The following is an 18,692-nucleotide window of genomic DNA, read 5'->3' on the forward strand; positions in this document are numbered from 1 at the left end:
GTTGTTGTTGACCACAACCTTTATAAAGCCTACACATAATAAAGGCAAGTTTGGTTGCAGCTTTTTTTGGTCATGGAAGTGTGGAAAGTGGTGAAAGTAATGAAATGAGGCATCTACTTAAGAATGTTTGGTGCGTGCAGACCGCTTGGTTTGTCTTGAAGAGTTGTTCGCGTAGCATTCGACAGATGGTAAGCGCGATCAATATTAGCTAGACTTGGCACACGACATATCGCTGCGGCAAGCTCGGGGTGCGATCATTACACGGGAAATAAAAAAAATCGAATTTTGACGACAAAATTCAGGGTTGCGATCATTACGCGAGTAAATACGGTAGTCTGGAACAGATTGCGACTGTTGTGGTTGTTGCGTTCTTTCAGGCGTCCCTGCTTCAATGGGCAAATCTGGGTAGGCTTTAAGAGACTAGTCAAAAGTCGTGGGTGCATCTTCTGTCAAACGCTCAGCACCTGGACTGAGTAGGGGTCTTTTTGTACTGAAATCGTTGTCTTTGATTGATTCATTTCCTGGACTAGAATAATGGGGTGATTCCTGAACTGCATTTCCAATCAGCATATGGTATCTTCTTTTTATATGATCCACGTGACGCCTGTGCCACCTGCCATATTGGGTCATTGTTGCAAACAACCTCTTGCTGCAATCTTCAACTACTACAGTGGCGTTGTTCAGGAAATTCTTTATCCACACCTTGTCGCCTGGCACATAATCTTTTCGCATGTCATCCACCTTCCCCTTTTTGGTGTCTTTCCGGAGATGCAGCGCATCCAGTTGAGACGAAAGCTGCCTACCAAGCATTAATTCTGTAGACGTTTTCTGTGTTGTAATGTGTGGTGTCGTATGCTGCTTAAATAAAAACCGGGACAGCCGGCAGGAGAGGCTCTTTGTTTCTGCAACCGTGCGCTCCACTTGTCCATTTGTAGCCTGGTGGTATGGAGCTGATGTTACGTGTTTGATCATGTTCAATTTGAAGAAGTGTTGCATTTCAGGGGAAACGAATGCTGTGCCATTATTAGAAACTATCGCTTGTGGAATGCCAAAAGTGGCGAACAGTGATCGGAGCACATCCGTAGCAGCAGAAGTAGACTACGATAACACGTCTTACTTCTAGACACTTGGAGAAGGCATCCACTGCGATTAAAAAGCTCTAGTTGTTCACCGGCCTTGCAAAATCAACATGAATGACCTCCCATGGTTCACTTGGACGGGGCCATTCCGGCATTGCAACTGCTGGAGGAAGACTGCTGTGTATCCGACATGTCTCACGTGACCGCACCTTGGTCTCGATGTTGGCATCCAATTCAGTCCACCACAGGTGACTGCGAACGAAGCGCTTCATCATAGTCATTCCTGGGTGGTTAGAGTGAAGGAGAGTCAACACTTCCTGTTTAGCCTCTGTAGGAATCGCAACCCGTGTGCCCCATAATATGCAACCACAGCATGTGGAAAGTTCTTGCACCCAACTCTTGTAGGGTTGGAAGTTTATACCTTGCCATGACACTGTTGATCCTGTTTGTAGCCCCTTGCAAACTTGAGAAAGCATTGAGTCTTCCACTGTCAGCCTTGCTATCTCCTCGACAGTCAATGAAGGTTTGCGCAAACCTTCAGTCATCAACACGTCACCTGGTGCTGCTAATTCATCAACATCTTAAGCAAGAGGAAGTCGACTGAGAGCACTTGCATTCTGATCTCTTTCCCCTTCTCAGTACAACAACTCGTAGTCATAGGTGCTCAAAATCATGCACCAACGAAGCATTCACAGTGATAACATTTGCTGAATTTGCCTCCTAGGGCACATTATTCCAAGTAGTGGCTTATGGTCAGTCACTATCAGTACATGCCAACCAGAAATATACTAATGAAAATATGTGATGGTAAACACAATTGCAAGCCCTTCTCTGGCGAGTTGGGATTAGCTTCTCTCATATTTGCCGAGTGTTCTTTACACAGATGCTACTGGTATTTTATGCCAGTTTCCGTCCAACTGCGCAAGAACTGCTCCTAACCCGTAAGGTGAAGCATCACAGCTCAGCATCAATGGATGAGAGCCATTGTAATGCGCAAGAACCATACACTCATGTAGTGCGTCCTTAAGTTTGTTGAAAGCAGCTTTGTGCAGGGCTTCCCATCTCCACTTAGCTTCTTTGTCCAGTAAACAATGAAGATGTTCGGCGATGGATGCTTTGTCTCAGAGGAACTGGCTGTAAAAACTTATTCATAAGAATGATTATAGCTCCTACTTGTTGGTTGGTTCTGGTGCACTCGTTATTGCTTCATCCTTTTCAGACGGCAGCTCAATTCCCTTAGCGCTCACTTTGTAGTCCAGGAACTGCACTTTGTGTTCCTCAGATATGCATTTTTCCATGTTTACTTTGAGACCTGCTTGTTGCAAATGCTGCAAAACTGCTTCCAGTCAATCTAGATGCTCTTCATTCGATGCTCCCATGATGAGGATGTCATCTAAATAGGCGCAAACACCGGGCAGTCCAGCGAGCAGAGCATCCATGAAGCGTTGGAATATAGATGGTGAGGCCGAAACGCCGAATGGTAGATGCTTCACTGCGTACAAGCCTTTGTGTTGACATTCAGCATCTCTGAAGTGGCCTCGTTGATGTGTAGCTGTTGATAAGCCTGTGTCAAGTCAATCTTTGAAAAGATCTGTCCTCCTCGAAAAGTTCCAAGCAACTCTGCTGCCGTTGGCTTAGGATGCACCGTTGGCTTGATGCTTGTGTTTACTGTGCTCTTGTAATCCCTGCACAATCGTAAGGATCCATTCTTCCTCAAAACGACCACTGCTGTCACCCAGTGAGAGGGGGAGATTCACTCGATTATGCCTTCAGCCTGGAGTTTGTTGAGTTCTCGACATACGGCATCTCGCATGCAAATGACACTTGCCAGCGCTTCAAAAACTTGGGCGTCAAGTCTTCAGCAAGGTCAATGCGTACAGGTGGCCTTGAATGTCCAGTGAGAGCTTCATTGAACACCACAGAGAGTCAGAAGGGTTTGGGTGCGAGCTAGTTGGTACGGATCATTCATATTTAAAACAGCGCCAAAAAACACAGACAAGGGAGGACACAGGACGAGCGCTGACTGCCAACAACACCTTTATTGGAGCCTGCGCAAATATATACAATTTGCAACAGGTATAAAGAGAGTGAAAGAAGAAGGGGAGGGAAAGGCGAGTCTTCATCGGTCAACTACTGCTGGGCATGCGTCAATAACATTAAACAATATAAAAGAAACCATAACATGGCGGACACAGGCCAAACTGTATAAAAGAAACCATAACATGGCAGACACAGGCCAAACTGCTTAACTTCTAAGGAACTTAAGTTCTTTATCACAAAGTGCTATGGAAGGGGAACTTACACAGGTGGCTCCTAACTGACACATTGAAAATGCCTCAAAGATTTCTCTGGCCATCTGATTGCTGTACCTTTTCAACACACGTGTGTCTTCATGGAGTGGAGAACAGCCACACTTGGCACAATGAACAGCCAGATTACTGCCAGTCTTAATCTTGACACAGTGCGCATGCTCACGCCAACGTTCATTGATACAGCGTCCTGTTTGCCCTATGTAAGTGCAGCCACAAGAAGTGGGGATGGAATACACTACATTGGTACTGCAATCTACAGGCTTGGCGACATGTTGCTTATGGCACGGTCCAGGTGTTCTCCGGCTTTCGTTTATTTTTTTGCACATCCTTCCCAACTTGTTAGGCGCAGTGAACACGACCTTTATACCAGCCCGGCCAGCGGCTTTCTTGATGAGATGGGATACACCATGTATATACGGGATCGCAACAGTCTTGGTTAAGACATCACCCTCTTCACGCTGTTTCTTGGGGGAACGAGCCTCTTGCAATAAAACTTCCGCCAAGGATGACAACAGTTGTTCAGGATAGCCACTTGTTTTAAGCCGCTGGACTTGATTGGAGAGGCTGCAGGACATCGAGTGGGGGCAAGAGCGAACGGCCACATTTCTAGGGCCCCTAGGGTGATGGAGCGCTTCACCGCTTTAGAATGGTTGGATGTGTAGGGGAGCAGGTGTTTTTTGGAACGCGGGGCATACATCCAACACGTGTGCCCTTCCTGGAGGTGTAGTGCAAGGTCTAGGAAGCGGATTTGGCCTTTTTCCGGCAATTCTCTTGTGAACATCAAACCTCGATAGATGCACTTGAATTTTTCAAACACTTGGTCGACCAGGGTTGTGGCTTCATTAGGGTGGGCAGAAAGGATCACCAGAAAATCGTCGACGTAGCGAAACACCTTCTTAACAGGAATTGTGCTGAGTTGCTCCTGGAGGAGACTATCATAGTGCGCCAACAACAGATCACTCATTATGGGCGCAATACCAATTTCCTGGACCTGCTGCAGGTTTACCTAAGATCTACCGTCATCCAGCACAATGAAGAGTTCTATGTGCAAAAGAACGGGATATGCGTAGGCTCTCGTATTGCGCCCATAATGAGTGATCTATTGTTGGCCCACTATGATTTGAGCTTTGACGTTCACAAGAGAATTGCCAGAAAAAGGCCAAATCCGCTTCCTAGACCTTGCACTACACCTCCAGGAAGGGCACACGTGTTGGATGTATGCCCCGCGTTCCAAAAAACACCTGCTCCCCTACACATCCAACCATTCTAAAGTGGTGAAGCGCTCCATCACCCTAGGGGCCTTAGAAATGCGGTCGTTCGCTCTTGCCACCACTCGATGTCCAGCAGCCTCTTCAATCAAGTCCAGCGGCTTAAAACAAGTGGCTATCCTGAACAACTGTTGTCAGCCTTGGCGGAAGTTTTATTGCAAGAGGCTCGTTCCCCCAAGAAACAGCGCGGAGCGGGTGATGTCTTAACCAGGACTGTTGCGATCCCGTGTATACATGGTGTATCCCATCGCATCAAGAAAGCCGCAGGCCGGGCTGGTATAAAGGTCGTGTTCACTGCGCCTAACAAGTTGAGAAGGATGTGCAAAAAAATAAACGAAAGCCGGAGAACACCTGGACCGTGCCATAAGCAACATGTCACCAAGCCTGTAGATTGTAGTACCAATGTAGTGTATTCCATTCCCACCTCTTGCGGCTGCACTTACATAGGGCAAACAGGATGCTGTATCAATGAACGTTGGCGTGAGCATGCGCACTGTGTCAAGATTAAGACTGGCAGTAATCTGGCTGTTCATTGTGTCAAGTGTGGCTGTTCTCCACTCCTTGAAGACACACGTGTGTTGAAAAGGTACAGCAATCAGATGGCCAGAGAAATCTTTGAGGCATTTCCAATGTGTCAGTTAGGAGCCACCTGTGTTAGTTCCCCTTCCATAGCACTTTGTGATAAAGAGCTTAAGTTCCTTAAAAGTTAAGCAGTTTGGCCTGTGTCCACCATGTTATGGTTTCTTTTATATTGTTTAATGTTATTGACGCATGCGCAGCAGTAGTTGACCAACGATGACTCGCCTTCCCCTCCCCTTCTTCTTTCACTCTCTTTATACCTGTTGCAAATTGTATATATTTGCGCAGGCTCCAATAAAGGTGTTGTTGATAGTCAGCGCTCGTCCTGTGTCCTCCCTTGTCCGTGTTTTTTGGCGCTGTTTTAAATATGAATGACCAGAGAGAGCTTGGCTAATGTAGCGTCGATTGTCGTTCCCGTGAGATTGTTCAGTCCATGCAGTGTAAATTCAAGTTTTTTGCACCAGTTTCTTCCTATCATGCTGGCTCCAACTTCTCCAGCCACGAGTAATGGTAGCCGTGCCTTGTTTTTGTTGAAAGAAACCTTGATAAGCACAAAGCCGAGGATGTCCAAACATTCTCCCGACCACGTCTGTAGAGTGAGCTTGCATTCTCTTAATGCAGGGTTATCGTCAGGCCAGAAGTGAGTGAACATCACTTCACTTATAGAAAATGCTGCTCTGGAGTTCACTTCCATCTTGAGTGGCCGACCGGACAGTCATACTGTCATGATGAACCTAGCTGTGGTTTTCATCTCTAGACCCGTGTGAAAAACAGTAAGGAGGCCGTCTTCCTGGTCCTCTAAACTTCATCTTCCTCTAAACGATGGCTTCCTTGGTACGTCTGTGGTTTAGTCTTTTTCGAGAGGCAAGCTTTTGCAATGTGACCTCTTTTGCAGAAGAAATTACACGTAGCATCCTTGAAGAAACATTTGTCGGCCTTATGATCTGCTATGCATCGGAAGCACTGAGGTGCCTTGCTTGTAAAGCACTCGCAAAAATTCTGACGATATACATCGAAATTGTTCGCCTGCTGCTGATTGCCTTCAATCTGTCTCTGCTGATCTTTTGCTCATTCAGCAGTCAAAGCGAGCATGTATGCTTCATTAAACGTTAGCTTAGCCTCAGCTGGCAACCGTTGTTGAAGATGATAATCATGGATCTCGCATATCGATCTGTCTCATAGCATAACCTCCAAAGGAAGCCTCGTACTCCCTGCTTAAGACTGGACTGCTGTGGTTCCGCCTGACATATCAGGACCTACTTTTGTGGAGTCTACGTTGCCAAAGTTGCAGTCCTTTGCCAAAGTTCGCAGAACTGTTACATAGTCTTTGACGGATTCAGTAGCGAACTGGTCTCGTTTCTGAAAGCGATATCGTCCAAGTAACTTGGAAGGCTGGGCGTTGAAGTGCTGGCTCAGTAACTTGATGATGTCAACCAAATCCACCCACGAAGTAGCAACGACTTAATTTGGGCGAGTTGGTACATCTTGCAAACTTACTGAATGGCAAGTGTGCAAACACAGACACAAGACGGAACGAAAGGGGCAATACAAACACTGACTACACCTTTTCTTAAGCTGGTCAATTTATGCTAGATTGCTTGTCCCCTAACAAGTGTCAACCTTTAGGCTGACACTTGTACATGAGCATGTGACCACTTGAAGTTGGTGAGGACACCAGTGCTGCCCCATCTGCTTGCATCTGTTTATTCATGCTGTGCTGTGCCTGTTTTAATTACTGAACTGAAGGAAACAATGTGTATTAAGCTGGCGGCATTACCTGAAAATGACTGTTGTGCTACCACATTCTGTAGTTAAAGCTTTCCTTTTTAAAACTTTTGTTTCAGGTCATCTAACACATTTGTTTGAGGTGACCAATGCCGACTGGGACAGAATCAAGCTGAATATAGACTCAAAATGCCGTACAGCATTTCGGCGCAAGAAACGGGGACTGCCTTTGAATCCAAAGGTGAGTGTCTCTTTGGTTAGTAAAGCAGCAACGCAGTCTACCTTGGTTAATTTGGCATCAGTGAGGTGTGTTGTTGCTCTAGTTTAGTTCGACCACATTCCATGATGTACCCACAAATTTGTACAGAATGTAAAAAAAAATGTGAACTGGGTTCCAAGCAATTACTATATTGTAGCGGACACGTTACACTGCAGAAAAATGTTTATACTCCTTTCCTGTGGCTTTTCTTCAGTGGCTTCTGTCATCGCTTCTACTTCCTCATCCTCGTTCATTCTGTTGGTCAGCTTTTCCTGATTTGCCCACAACTATCTACAGTACAGGATCAAGAAAGCGATACAGCCAGCATAGCTTTGTCGATTTGTAGCTATGTGCTTACCTCGATGCATATTGTAATTACTAGTGTTACTCATCTCATTATTTGCAAGTGCATATGGCAGTGACATATTGTCAATGCAAACATTATCTCTTTATGGATGAGTATGCACCAGAAAATTTTTTCCCCTAAGTTCCAATATGAAGTTCATTGTTTCTGGCTAAATGTATTCAGCCAACACTGAATGGCAGGCAGCAAGCCTCATTTGTTGGATTAGAGCAGGATGAGGAAGACGTTTGACGCACTGCTCGGTTTCTTTAGAAAGCGTGCTCCGAGAAGACAGACAGATGCAAGATCCCCAACTTTAGTGGTATCACACAGGCCATGTAAAGCAAATACATTGCACACCTGTGGTTCACGTCCAATGAGAACTGTCTGTACAAGTTCCTAACGAAGCCATTGGTGGCTTGGAGTGAAGCTCTCTACCACTGTTCTGCCTTGTGCTGCCCTCCTATGACTGGATAAGCTTTCCTCAATATAGTTTTCCTTTTTGTTGAATATGCTTGTTCTCAGCGTATTATTTATTTTGGTAATTTACCGTAAAATTCCGAGCAAGCGCCCCCACCTGTGCAAGAGCCCCCTCCACTTCCACGCCAGTGTCATGCACCGTGCCCAGGCAACACTGGCTTGCCAGATTCAGTCCAAAAATCCAGTCCAATTCAATCCTACTTTGCAGCCCAAATGCTACATGCCATTTGTTGTTTTGTTTTGGCGGTGTCAGGTCATGCATTCCTACACAGTAGCAAAGAAAATCTAGGTCATCCAATGCCATCGAGAAAACAGAAAAACGTGCACCAGACGTCTTGACAATTCAAGCTCGACCAGAAACAGATATGGGAATGGGAGAAGAACTTTGACAATTTGCTGCAGCAAAACTTCGGGAAAGCCTAACTTCGACGGAAGCTAAGTAACGGCGCACCAGTGTGCAGTGTATACGTGGACAATGCGCTGTTCGAGTTCTTTGAGCGCAAAAGAAGTGCAGGACGTGCCATTAGCAACTGGCTACTTTTTGAAGAGGGTGTCAAAATAGCCATCAACATGCAGTTTGGAAACTTCGTTGCTTCTAGCCATTTATAAGTAGGTGGAAGCAGCGGTTCGGCGTTGCAATGCGCCGCGCCATGAATGACAGCCAAAAAATGCCTGAGGAATTTTTGGAGGCAGCAAGTGCCTTTCGGACTTCTGCGAACTCCCTGCGACAGCACAACGGCTACACTTTGTACATCGCCAATATGGATCAGACAATGGTCCGCGTCGACAATCCGGCGAACAGGACGAACAGCGTGGTTGGCGAAAGCACCATATGCATCGCAAACACTGAATGTGCCTGGCGAGGCTTCATGGTTGCCCTAGCTGCACGCACCACCGGCCACAAGCTCCCGGCTTTCTTTATCTTCAAAGAACCAACAAGGAAAATTTCAGCTAGGGCCTTTGTGTGCCTTTGCATACCAGGTGAGAATAATTTTATTTTTGATTAGAGCAAAAAGTCAGAATGTTGCCGAGTTCATTGTATCACAATGCTGACTTTTTTTTTACTCGTAGCAAATGTTTGTCTGATCGCCATTAAGAACGGGTGGATGACTTAAGATGCAAGAGTGGCTATAAAGAGTTTGGGGCCCCAACAACAATGACGTGTGGCGGTTACGGGTGCTGGACCAGGCACCAATCCATAAAATGCAAGTTGCGAAAACTGCTTTCGAGGTGCTCTACCAACGTGCTCTATGTGCCTGTGGGTTGCACAAGCATCCTGCAGCCGGCTGACGTATATTGGAACAAGCCGTTTAAAACCACCTTACGGCGTTTGTGGGAGGAATATATGCATGAGGAAGAGAGTAACACCGAAAGGAAACTTGAAGAAGCTGTCGCGGCAGGAGGTCCTTGATTTTGTTGCCGAGGCTAGGGCCACTGTGTTGGAGGAGACAGTGGCATGGTCCTTCAAGGGGGGCGTCATTAAAAACACACTCGATGGTTTGGAGGATGGCGACCTGCATGGCGGACTGGCAAATGTTGGAGCTGTGGTGCCAGAAACCGGGGCGAAATTAAAGTGGAGGGCTGAAAACTCTTTTTTTGCTACCGGCTCTCAGGAGTCTTTTGATGGTTTCACTAATAAAGTTCATCTTCCTAATAAAATTTTAAAACCATGTGCACTGCATTTTTTTTTTTTGCAAGAGAAAAATTTTGTCATCGCCATATTAAATTTTGGTGCCCTTCCGGGATAGTGCCCCCCCTCCCCCCGCCACTTTGCCGGTACGCTGGTAATTTCGACTTGCGAGGGGGTGGGGGGGCGCTTGCTTGGAATTTTATGGTAGATGGAAAATAAACATTTTTGTTGAGTACTTGTCTCCTCCTTAAAGGGTCAACTTTATTGAAATACTTTTAGTAAAAAAAAAAAAAAAAAAAAATTGTTATGGGTATATGTAAAAACAATTTTTAAAAGAAGGTGCTACTATCACATGAGTTCATGTCGCAGGTTGCAGGCTTTACTGATTACACCAAAGTGCTTGCTGCCCATGCCCAAACAAGTCTTACGATTCCAGCATGCCATGAAAAATAAAAAATAAAACTATTTTACAAGGGGTTGCCTTACAGCTCCATGTGACGGTGATGATGTGGAAGGCCATGTTTTGTGGTTGTGGTCAAGTATGAGCTGGTTCTAGGCAATGTTGACAAATATGTGAACACCGATGGCAATGTAAAGTTGGGAGAGTCGTTGATTGATGACAGAGTCAATTTTGCCTGCAAACTTACTATGCAACACAGATTATGCCCGTGGAGGTGATGAGCCGTTCCAGGAGCCACAGCTAATCGCGACTGAATTGTACCTCGCACATCCCCATGCAGAGCAGTTTCTTCGTTTATGCATAGAATATTGGCCAGACTCTGCTGTGCATCTCTCGTCTTGCAGGTCTATTTGCACATCTGTCTTGCAGAATGATTGATTCTCATATTGGCAATACTGTCTGAGTAGATATGACCACTAATTTTAATTTGAGTTTTCTTGCCTCTTTTCAAGTTAAAACTATGCTTTTTTGTTCTGTTGTGTTTTCCTGGGGCCTATGCTTTCCCAGCTCTCAGTAATTTTTTTTCTATTGTCCTTTAAAAACACTGAGAAAAACTAATAACCTGCATTACAGTTGAACCCACTTATAACAGTATTCAAGTGCCAAGAAAATCCCATTGTTATGTGCTATAACCGAGAATTGTTTTAACGAGGTCGAAAAAAAAAAAAAGCAGAGGGGACGAACATTCAAATGTTTTAATTCAACAGAAAGAAGTATAGTTGAACCCACTTATAGCATTACGAAGGTGTGTGTATGGCACATACCTTCGAATGGAAAGGCAAAGTTATATGGTATGCAGGCAGGTGCGGCGGCTTGCATTTTTTTTTCAGGGATTTTGCTTTCATTTTCTTTTCGGCGCACACAGCCAGTAGCCAGATTTAGTTTTTATAATCAATAATGCAGCATAGGTACATTGTATTAAGTGGTTTATTTCGCCATAGAACACTCACAAAAGGCGGTGCATCGGCTGCTCATTGTTATATTCGATATATTGTTAAAAACAGTATAGTGCTAAGTGGGTTCGACTGTATATGTTGTATGTTATTTTTGTCCATAACATATTGCAACCTTGGTGGAAACATTTCGGGGCAATAATAATCCATTTTGCGGCTTTTACAGCTGTTTTATTTGTCTGTGGAGACCATTATCCATGCAAGTGTGAATAAGCAGTGCGCTGTAGCTGCTGCATTGGTTGCCTGTCCAGGTATCCAGTTCAACTGCAACAGGTTCATCGGTCCAGAAAGCAGGGGCTGTCCACAATGAGCCAGAAGTGTCGGATGACAGCATGAACAGCATCGAGCTAGTTCCACAAGCCTCGGAGTTTTGCACTTTCTCTCTGCGAACAATTGAGGATGGAAACAATGAGGAAGCTGAGCTAGCAGCAGCTGCTGCAGTGTCTGAGGGGCAGGTATGCTGGTCAGCATGTTCTTCTATTGGTCAACCTGTGGTCTTTCTGCACAGAACTTGGTTTATATCTTTTGAAAAGAAATGACGATTGGTGACTGATAACTCTCTCTTTCTCTATAAGGTGCATTGCTTCAACATTTAAAATTTTTATGGTATCTTTATTCTGATATTTTTTTTTCTTTGTCTAAGACAGTGCAGACAATTAAATATTTTAAATAAGTTTTTTTTGCCCTGAAACACTAGACAGGCAGCAAGATGGAAGTACAGGACGTCGAACCAAGACTTTTTCCAGTTAAGTTCAAGCTACTGCTCAAACATAGTGATCCTGCATTTTCAGCTTGGTTATTCAAATTGGCAGACAAAAATATTAGAGCAAGTTATGGCCACCATATAACACTGTACTGAAATTCAACTAATTAACAATGCAATTACTGTGTACAACCTTTATCATTGTAACTATCATCAATATCCATCAGTAGAAAGTGCAGGTATTAAAGGGGCTCTGAACCACTTTTTATTGAAGTGGAGAAAGGCATTTGAAGCGAGAATAGGCTATTTCAGAAATACTTTGCTGCAAAAAGTACTTCAGTGCGTTCAGCAGAAGTAGAGTTATTGGCAATCAAACATGGCCTTCGCTGTGCTCTCGTTCTTCCTTTAATGCCTTGCACTGCGAAGACTAGGGCGCAGTGGGGCGTGTCCACAACGCTCTGCCTTCTAAATGTGACCATGGCGCGCAGTTCAAATTTCATTTTGTATGTTAACATAGATGCCACACCTTCCGCCTTTCATGCCTGTGACGCGCTAAACATAAGCCAAACGCAGTTTTCCTCGGTGAGCTGCAGTGCGCTTAGCCAGTGGACTCGTGGTGGCACCCGGTGGCGGCCGCGGTATCTTTGCCGTGTAGCCGACCGCATCTTGATGTCAGTTATCGTTGAATAGCAGCCGTCTAAAGGAATGATAAAATAAAGCATTCAGAAGAGAGTGAGGTCAGGGCCCTCTGTTGAAAAGATAGCGTTTGAGGGAAAGGCTTGCGAGTTCCACACTCCTCGTACGACAGCATAACTTGGCTGAGATGTTCACAGCAGCATATGCTACCCGTGGACTATGTTATTTTGCACCAATTCCAAGTGGTGGTTCAGGGCCCCTTTAAACTCCAATGGGACCCACTGCGGTAGCCCAGTAGCTAGAGCCTTGCATGGTCACATTTCGATGGGCCTGAGCTTGAGTTCGTGGATTCGATACCAGCTGCAGTGGTTGCCCTTAGAGGGAGGCGAAATGCAAACACACTAATGTACTTAGATTTAGGTGTGCAAGTTAAAAAACCTGAGGTGGTAAAAATTAATCCTGAGTCCCCGACTGTGGTGCGCCTTGTAATTATATAATGGATTGGGCACGTAACACTCGTGCTTAGTTGATATTTATTTATTTACAGTGCTTTTGATATTTTTACATAAAATGCTTAGTTTATCAGTCAGGTTCAGTAGACAAAACTGCAAGTCACCCAGGACAAATACAATTTCCTATAAAATTTTCAGGACCATCTGCCAAACTGATTTGTAACATTTTCTTTGTTTTACATGTAACTGTCCCATTGGTTTGCTATGACTTGTTCAGCTTCAGCTCTGAAATGGCTGCACATATTTCAGTTCAAGTTGAGTTCTAGTTAAAAATAAACTTTGCTTTCAGTTATAATTCAGGTCCCGCTCCAGTTTGACACTTGGTTTCTAAGTGTGCAGATATATAAGATGGATTTAAAAAAATATTGGTTTCTATCTATTCCAGTTTTCGAGTCTAACATGTTATGGAAAAAATCTTACCCTGAGAAAGTGCCTTTAGTTCTCAAGAGCAGGCCAGCCTAAACAAGAATTTGCACTCAGCGTACTGACATTATGCATATAATCACCAAAAACAAAATGAACTGCAATGCTTTCAACGCTTTCCACTTTATCGGTGCTTCACTTTGTCCTAAGGTCCCACATGGTGTAGATATATTCCAATACATATAGGTCGAATGTCAGTCCTAAAAAACCAATTCTTTGGTCTTTATTGGGAACCGTGTCACATACGCTGCATGAAACTTAGATGGTATCTAGAAGCTTTAGGCATTACATGGTCAATACCGACACTCCCTGGACTAAGTCTTTGTTCTCGAAGCAGACAAAATAGCTTGTGTAAGAACCATGTTCAACTAGACTGCATCTGTACTTGCTTTTAAAAATGCCATGCACACATTTTGTGTGGATGGTGTTATCAATTCATTTTTGTGCTTTTTGCCTTGGTAATCTACCATATTTATTGAATATAAGTTGACCTGTTTTTTTTTCCCGACAAGGTTCCCTAACATGAGCTGTTGACGTATATTCGTGATCAAAGAATCTCGACTTATATTTGTGACCAAAGCTAGTGAAAGTACCGAGCTAACGGAGCTCCTCAGTCAAGTCTGCTGCATCTGTTAGCAAAGATTATCCACACTGGCTGTAAGAAAGGCTGCATATCCAATGCACTTGACGGCACCGAGGACGACATTGTTTGTTGTGTCGCGGACACCTTCGAAGCATCCGACGAGGTTGCAGCTTGCACCATCGACTGGCGAGATTTAGTAGCTGAGCTTATGGTGAATAAACTTGTGTCATGTTTAAAGTTTCTTGTTCTTATAAAAAGATGTGGGTCAACCTATATTCGAATGAATTATTTTTATTTCTCAGGGAGTTCAATATATATTGGTCTACCTATAATTGTGTTGGACCTATTTTCGGGTAACTATGGTAAATAGTAAATAGACATATCTTAGTAGTCTTAAAAAAGCACTGAAACAGTTTTTTAGCATTTTTACTGAAGCTTCACAGTTGTTAGATTGTGCAGTCGTGCAAGTCTGTGCAGAGTATTATTAGTGTGTGCAACATGAATCCTACATTCTCGTTCAATTGTTTTTAATACCCACAATCTTTTGCTCTTTGTGTGGCATCTTGGGGATTTGGGCTGCTATCGAACAATGTGTCATGTTCCACAACATACATCAAAAAATTTTAATTCACCATAGTGTACCTGTAATCTCTCAAATTTTACTAATAACCTTGAAAAAACTATTTTGGCAAACAGTTCACAGGACCAGATTTTTCAGTGGTGCTCCCCTCTAGCAGCATGGCTGTCTGAAATTTACTGTAATCGAATTTTTGTATAGGTTGGGATCAAGGAATATTGAGTTTGCAAAATAGAGGGAATTCTACAGTAGTCCTTACTATCTTTGACCTTACTCAAATGTATGTTACGACTTTTTGACAAGATATTCATTTAGTGGTATATATATTCTTTATTGTTGCTTTTGCAAGGTCCTTAAAAGCTGTTAATATTTCTTTCTTTCCTTCATTAGAACCTAAAACATGCAAATCAAATATTTTGTCAGCCCACCAAAGCAATGATGCTTTTGAGCGGGACTGGGCAGTGCTATGGCTCGAGTGACAGTCTTGTGCTCTAAGAACAGAGGAAACAATAGGGGGAAAAAAGTACAATAGCAAAACTAAATTTCTTATATGTGCCATAGATAGTAACCTGTAGTCCGCGAAAGCATGATGCTTTTATGCGGACCTCTGTATATATGCCTTCAACAAGGCATAATACAAGTACACAATTTCTTTCCTTCCTCCCTACCATTCCCTCTCCCTTTTCCCCCATTGCTCGACTAATTTCTAGTATTTCTTCCTGCACGAACAATAGTGTAAGCAAAGAGGTATTACAGCCGCAAATATATGTACAGCGCAACCCTGTGCTTCATCATATACGGTTGTAAATGTTTTGGAACAGTAGCAGTCACCAATCACTATTAAAAAAGAAAAGAACATAATACAAATAAAAAGAACATAATACCGCAGTCTGTTTTATACAATTGTTAGCGAAAGTTCATCAGAAGTCCTGTCACATGGTTTTCTTCGATTATTCCCAGCCACTTGTCAGAACCGTGCGGTGTACAAAATCTTTTATTTTCCTGAATGACGATACGTTGGGAACTTCTTGTATGTTAAAGTAGAACGGTACATAAAATGATCTCGTTCTCTTACCATAGTTTGTGAACGCTTTAGCCTGAACGAATGTCTGTCTTGCGCAGATCACGAGTTTTTACGTTTTTTTGTTTTAAATTAGTCATCAAAATAATGCTTCGTAAATACCACCTAAAGAAAAAATTGTTTAACATCAAATATACCATGTTCTGCCTAAAGCCCCTCCATCCACGCGCCACCGCCGCTTTCTTAAGTAGCGACAACCGCCTTTTCCCCTCACACCAAATCCGGTTCCGGCATTTCCGCTTCCGGCATTTCCGGTTCCGGCATGTCCGGTTTTAAGATTTCCGGTTCCGGCGTTTACGCTTCCTGGAGTTGCGCTGCGAGAATTTCCACTGTGATTGCAGACGATGGTGAGACGCCCGTGCTTGGCAACCGGTGCTAATTTGAGTAGCTCGCTCTAGCCATTCCACCAAGCGTCATTCGTGTGCATCTACGTGCTTGTTTGCGTACGCTGCGCCCGCACGCTTTGCCTGTCGTCCCCTTTCTCTGACAAAGTGCGGAGAGCCATGGGCTGGGGCACAACACACGAACACAATTCGCCGTACACATCTGCTCGCGTCACAACACTAACACAATTCGCCGTACACCTTTGCACGCGTTACAACACGCGCGCACGCACCAATTCACTGCACACCTCCACTCATATCGCACAAGAAAAGCACACTTGTTTTCACCATGTCACTGAATGCCCTCCACGCAAATTTGAACTTGTAATATTTCATAGCTTCACGTCATTGCAGTTCTTCACGCAGTGCACGCACTTGGGACGTTCGTTACCTTCGATCTGCCGTACAAGACAAGTTCAACCTCAGAATCAACAGCATAAACTCTATGCGTCTGCCGTACAAATTGGCGTCGCGAACTCCTTCACTAAAGTCCCTCCATACGTGCTGGCTGGAGGGGATGTATGCTTCAAAACAAGAAGAATTCAAAGGGGACAAGCTGTTGTATTCCGCTGAAGTAGTAGTTTGCGGTCGCTGTTTTCCAAATGCACGAAAAACGGGAGCGGTCTCCAAGCACCCAGGCACTACATTCCACTGTACGTTGTCTCTCGTGGCACAACTTGTCGCAGGTTGACGCGAAGCAGCGAACACGACCAGATCGCTGATTACAGTAGGCGGTGGTTCTTGGATGGAATCGCATTAACAGTTTCAACCGCAGCTGGTGCAATTAAAGCCTCTCCGTAGACGCGAAAGTAAACAACGTTAAAAAAACATAGGGTCACTTCCACTCGGAACAGGAAGCTGAAGCTACGTAAGTTCCGCTTGACGCCGGAAGCTGAGGGGGTGAGTGGGAGAGGAGCTTGGAAGAGGAGGGCAGGTTGGCGGTGCTTAACCTGGTCGGCGGTGACGCGTGGATGTAGGGGCTTTAGTTCTGCCATCAGCTCACTGTGGCTGATGGAGTTGCTGTTTGTTCCATATGCTATGTTGTTCGTTATTTTTTTTTTATTATTCTGTTTAACATGTTTACCCTGTATGGCAAAGCAAGTCCGTAGATCGTAATTACATACCGTAATACAGTTTCACCTAGAGCCTTAAGGTGAGTTTTCTTAACCCAACATCACATACTGATTTGATTTTGTACATGACTACACATACTGCTCAGAGTCATTTAGCTACATGCTGTATGTGATGGACAAATGAGAAATATTCATCGAAAATAACACCAAGGTACTTTATTTTTGTGGCATATTGCATCCTTTGGCAAGAGCACTCAATGCAACGCTTACTATGCAAGTATAGATTTTCAGTTAGCTGCACTTTTTTGTACAGGCTGTGTAAGCAGATTAACTGTGTTTTTTCCTCTGTTCAAAAATATGTAGTTGTTTTCAAACCGTGCCATTATTTTGTATATATGTTCCTGTAACAAAGTAATGCATTCATTAAAATTTTCATGGGGTAATATTTAAGCAGTATCATCAGCAAATTGGTATAACTTTGAGTTCACATACAAATTAAGCAGTGGGCCTAGTATGGATCCTTCTGGGACTCCATGCTTTATGTGTATTAACTCGCTGTCTATATTTTGAATTCAAATGACATATCAATTTTTGAAGCAGTCTTTAAAAACCTCTATGAAAGGCCTGCGGAATCCCATTTGGGCTAATTTTCCAAGGAGTATTTCATGATCTAACGTGTCGAATGCTTTTTTCAGATCTGAAAAAAAAAAAAGCCCAATTACAATCTTATTTTTATCTATTTTGCTGTTAACTACGTCTGCAAGGTCTTCTAGTAGTGTGATTGTGCTTCTCTTGCTTGGTTGTTTATTTAGTTTATGTGCTGGTATGTAACTACTCTATCTTAAGAACCGATATGTGTGATGAGTTAGTTGGAGCAATTCTGTAGACTCAGTTCACCTGGAGCACTGGTGCTGTTGTTTTGCAAGAAGTCGAGTATGTTATGATCGAGGATTGTGGGAGGGGATGTTTATGTTACTTTATGTGTTGTTGACATAATGTTAATAATTTGCTGCTAAATTAACTTTGTCATTCTTTCTGCATAGGTATTCTGCACACAGCATGGTGACTTCCAAGTTGTTCACGCCACTGCTGAGCAACTTGCCCAGATCCAGCAAACCCACCAGATTCAAATTTTAAATGGAAACCATATTCTGGCAGCAGCTGTAGATAGGGCCTCTGATGATAATCCAACTGTTACCATAATACCTTAAATCAGCTGTAAACATTGCATGGAACGCTAATAAACTTGTTATTTATTAGTGCTGTGCCTATTCTTTTTTGCTTGCCATTAGAGGAAACAGCTTTATTTTTTTCTGTAAATCACAAACAGGCTTTGGCGCCATGCCTTCTTTTAGTTGGTCTGCCTGTCATCACAAAATGCTGCTCATAAGAAAAAAAGAATATCTGTGGGCAGGGTTAGAACTTATGACTTCTTGGTTAATAGCCAGGTCTTAGCACCACTGTACCACAGCAGTTGCATTAAAGCAGTGAAATAGTTGGAGCATGTAATTCAGCTTGATGCATTTGCAGCAAGTCAATTAACCCCTTACTGACAAGTGTTGCCTACAGGCAACATACCAGAAAACATTTTCTTGTCGAGTTTTGGTATAGAGTACGAAGTTTCGGGTTAAAT

The 18,692-nt window shown here is 43.6% G+C and overlaps 1 protein-coding gene and 1 pseudogene across 3 annotated transcripts in view; both read left to right on the forward strand.

Moving 5' to 3' along the window:
- Positions 1-18,320, forward strand: part of LOC126546051 (protein BANP-like) — a 32,391-nt gene extending 14,071 nt beyond the window's left edge. For all 3 annotated transcript variants that reach the window (XM_055061661.2, XM_072286102.1, XM_055061660.2), the window contains 3 exons: positions 7,083-7,204; positions 11,340-11,543; positions 18,103-18,320. In XM_055061661.2, the coding sequence (XP_054917636.1) occupies positions 7,083-7,204; positions 11,340-11,543; positions 18,103-18,270 (494 nt within the window). In that variant the 3' untranslated portion in view covers positions 18,271-18,320. The remainder of the gene's footprint in view (positions 1-7,082; positions 7,205-11,339; positions 11,544-18,102) is intronic.
- On the forward strand, positions 8,302-9,183 carry LOC126546054 (uncharacterized; annotated as a pseudogene).
- Positions 18,321-18,692: the final 372 nt, after the last annotated feature.

The sequence above is a fragment of the Dermacentor andersoni genome, chromosome 1 (assembly GCF_023375885.2).
Source record: "Dermacentor andersoni chromosome 1, qqDerAnde1_hic_scaffold, whole genome shotgun sequence".
NCBI classification, from domain to species: domain Eukaryota; kingdom Metazoa; phylum Arthropoda; class Arachnida; order Ixodida; family Ixodidae; genus Dermacentor; species Dermacentor andersoni.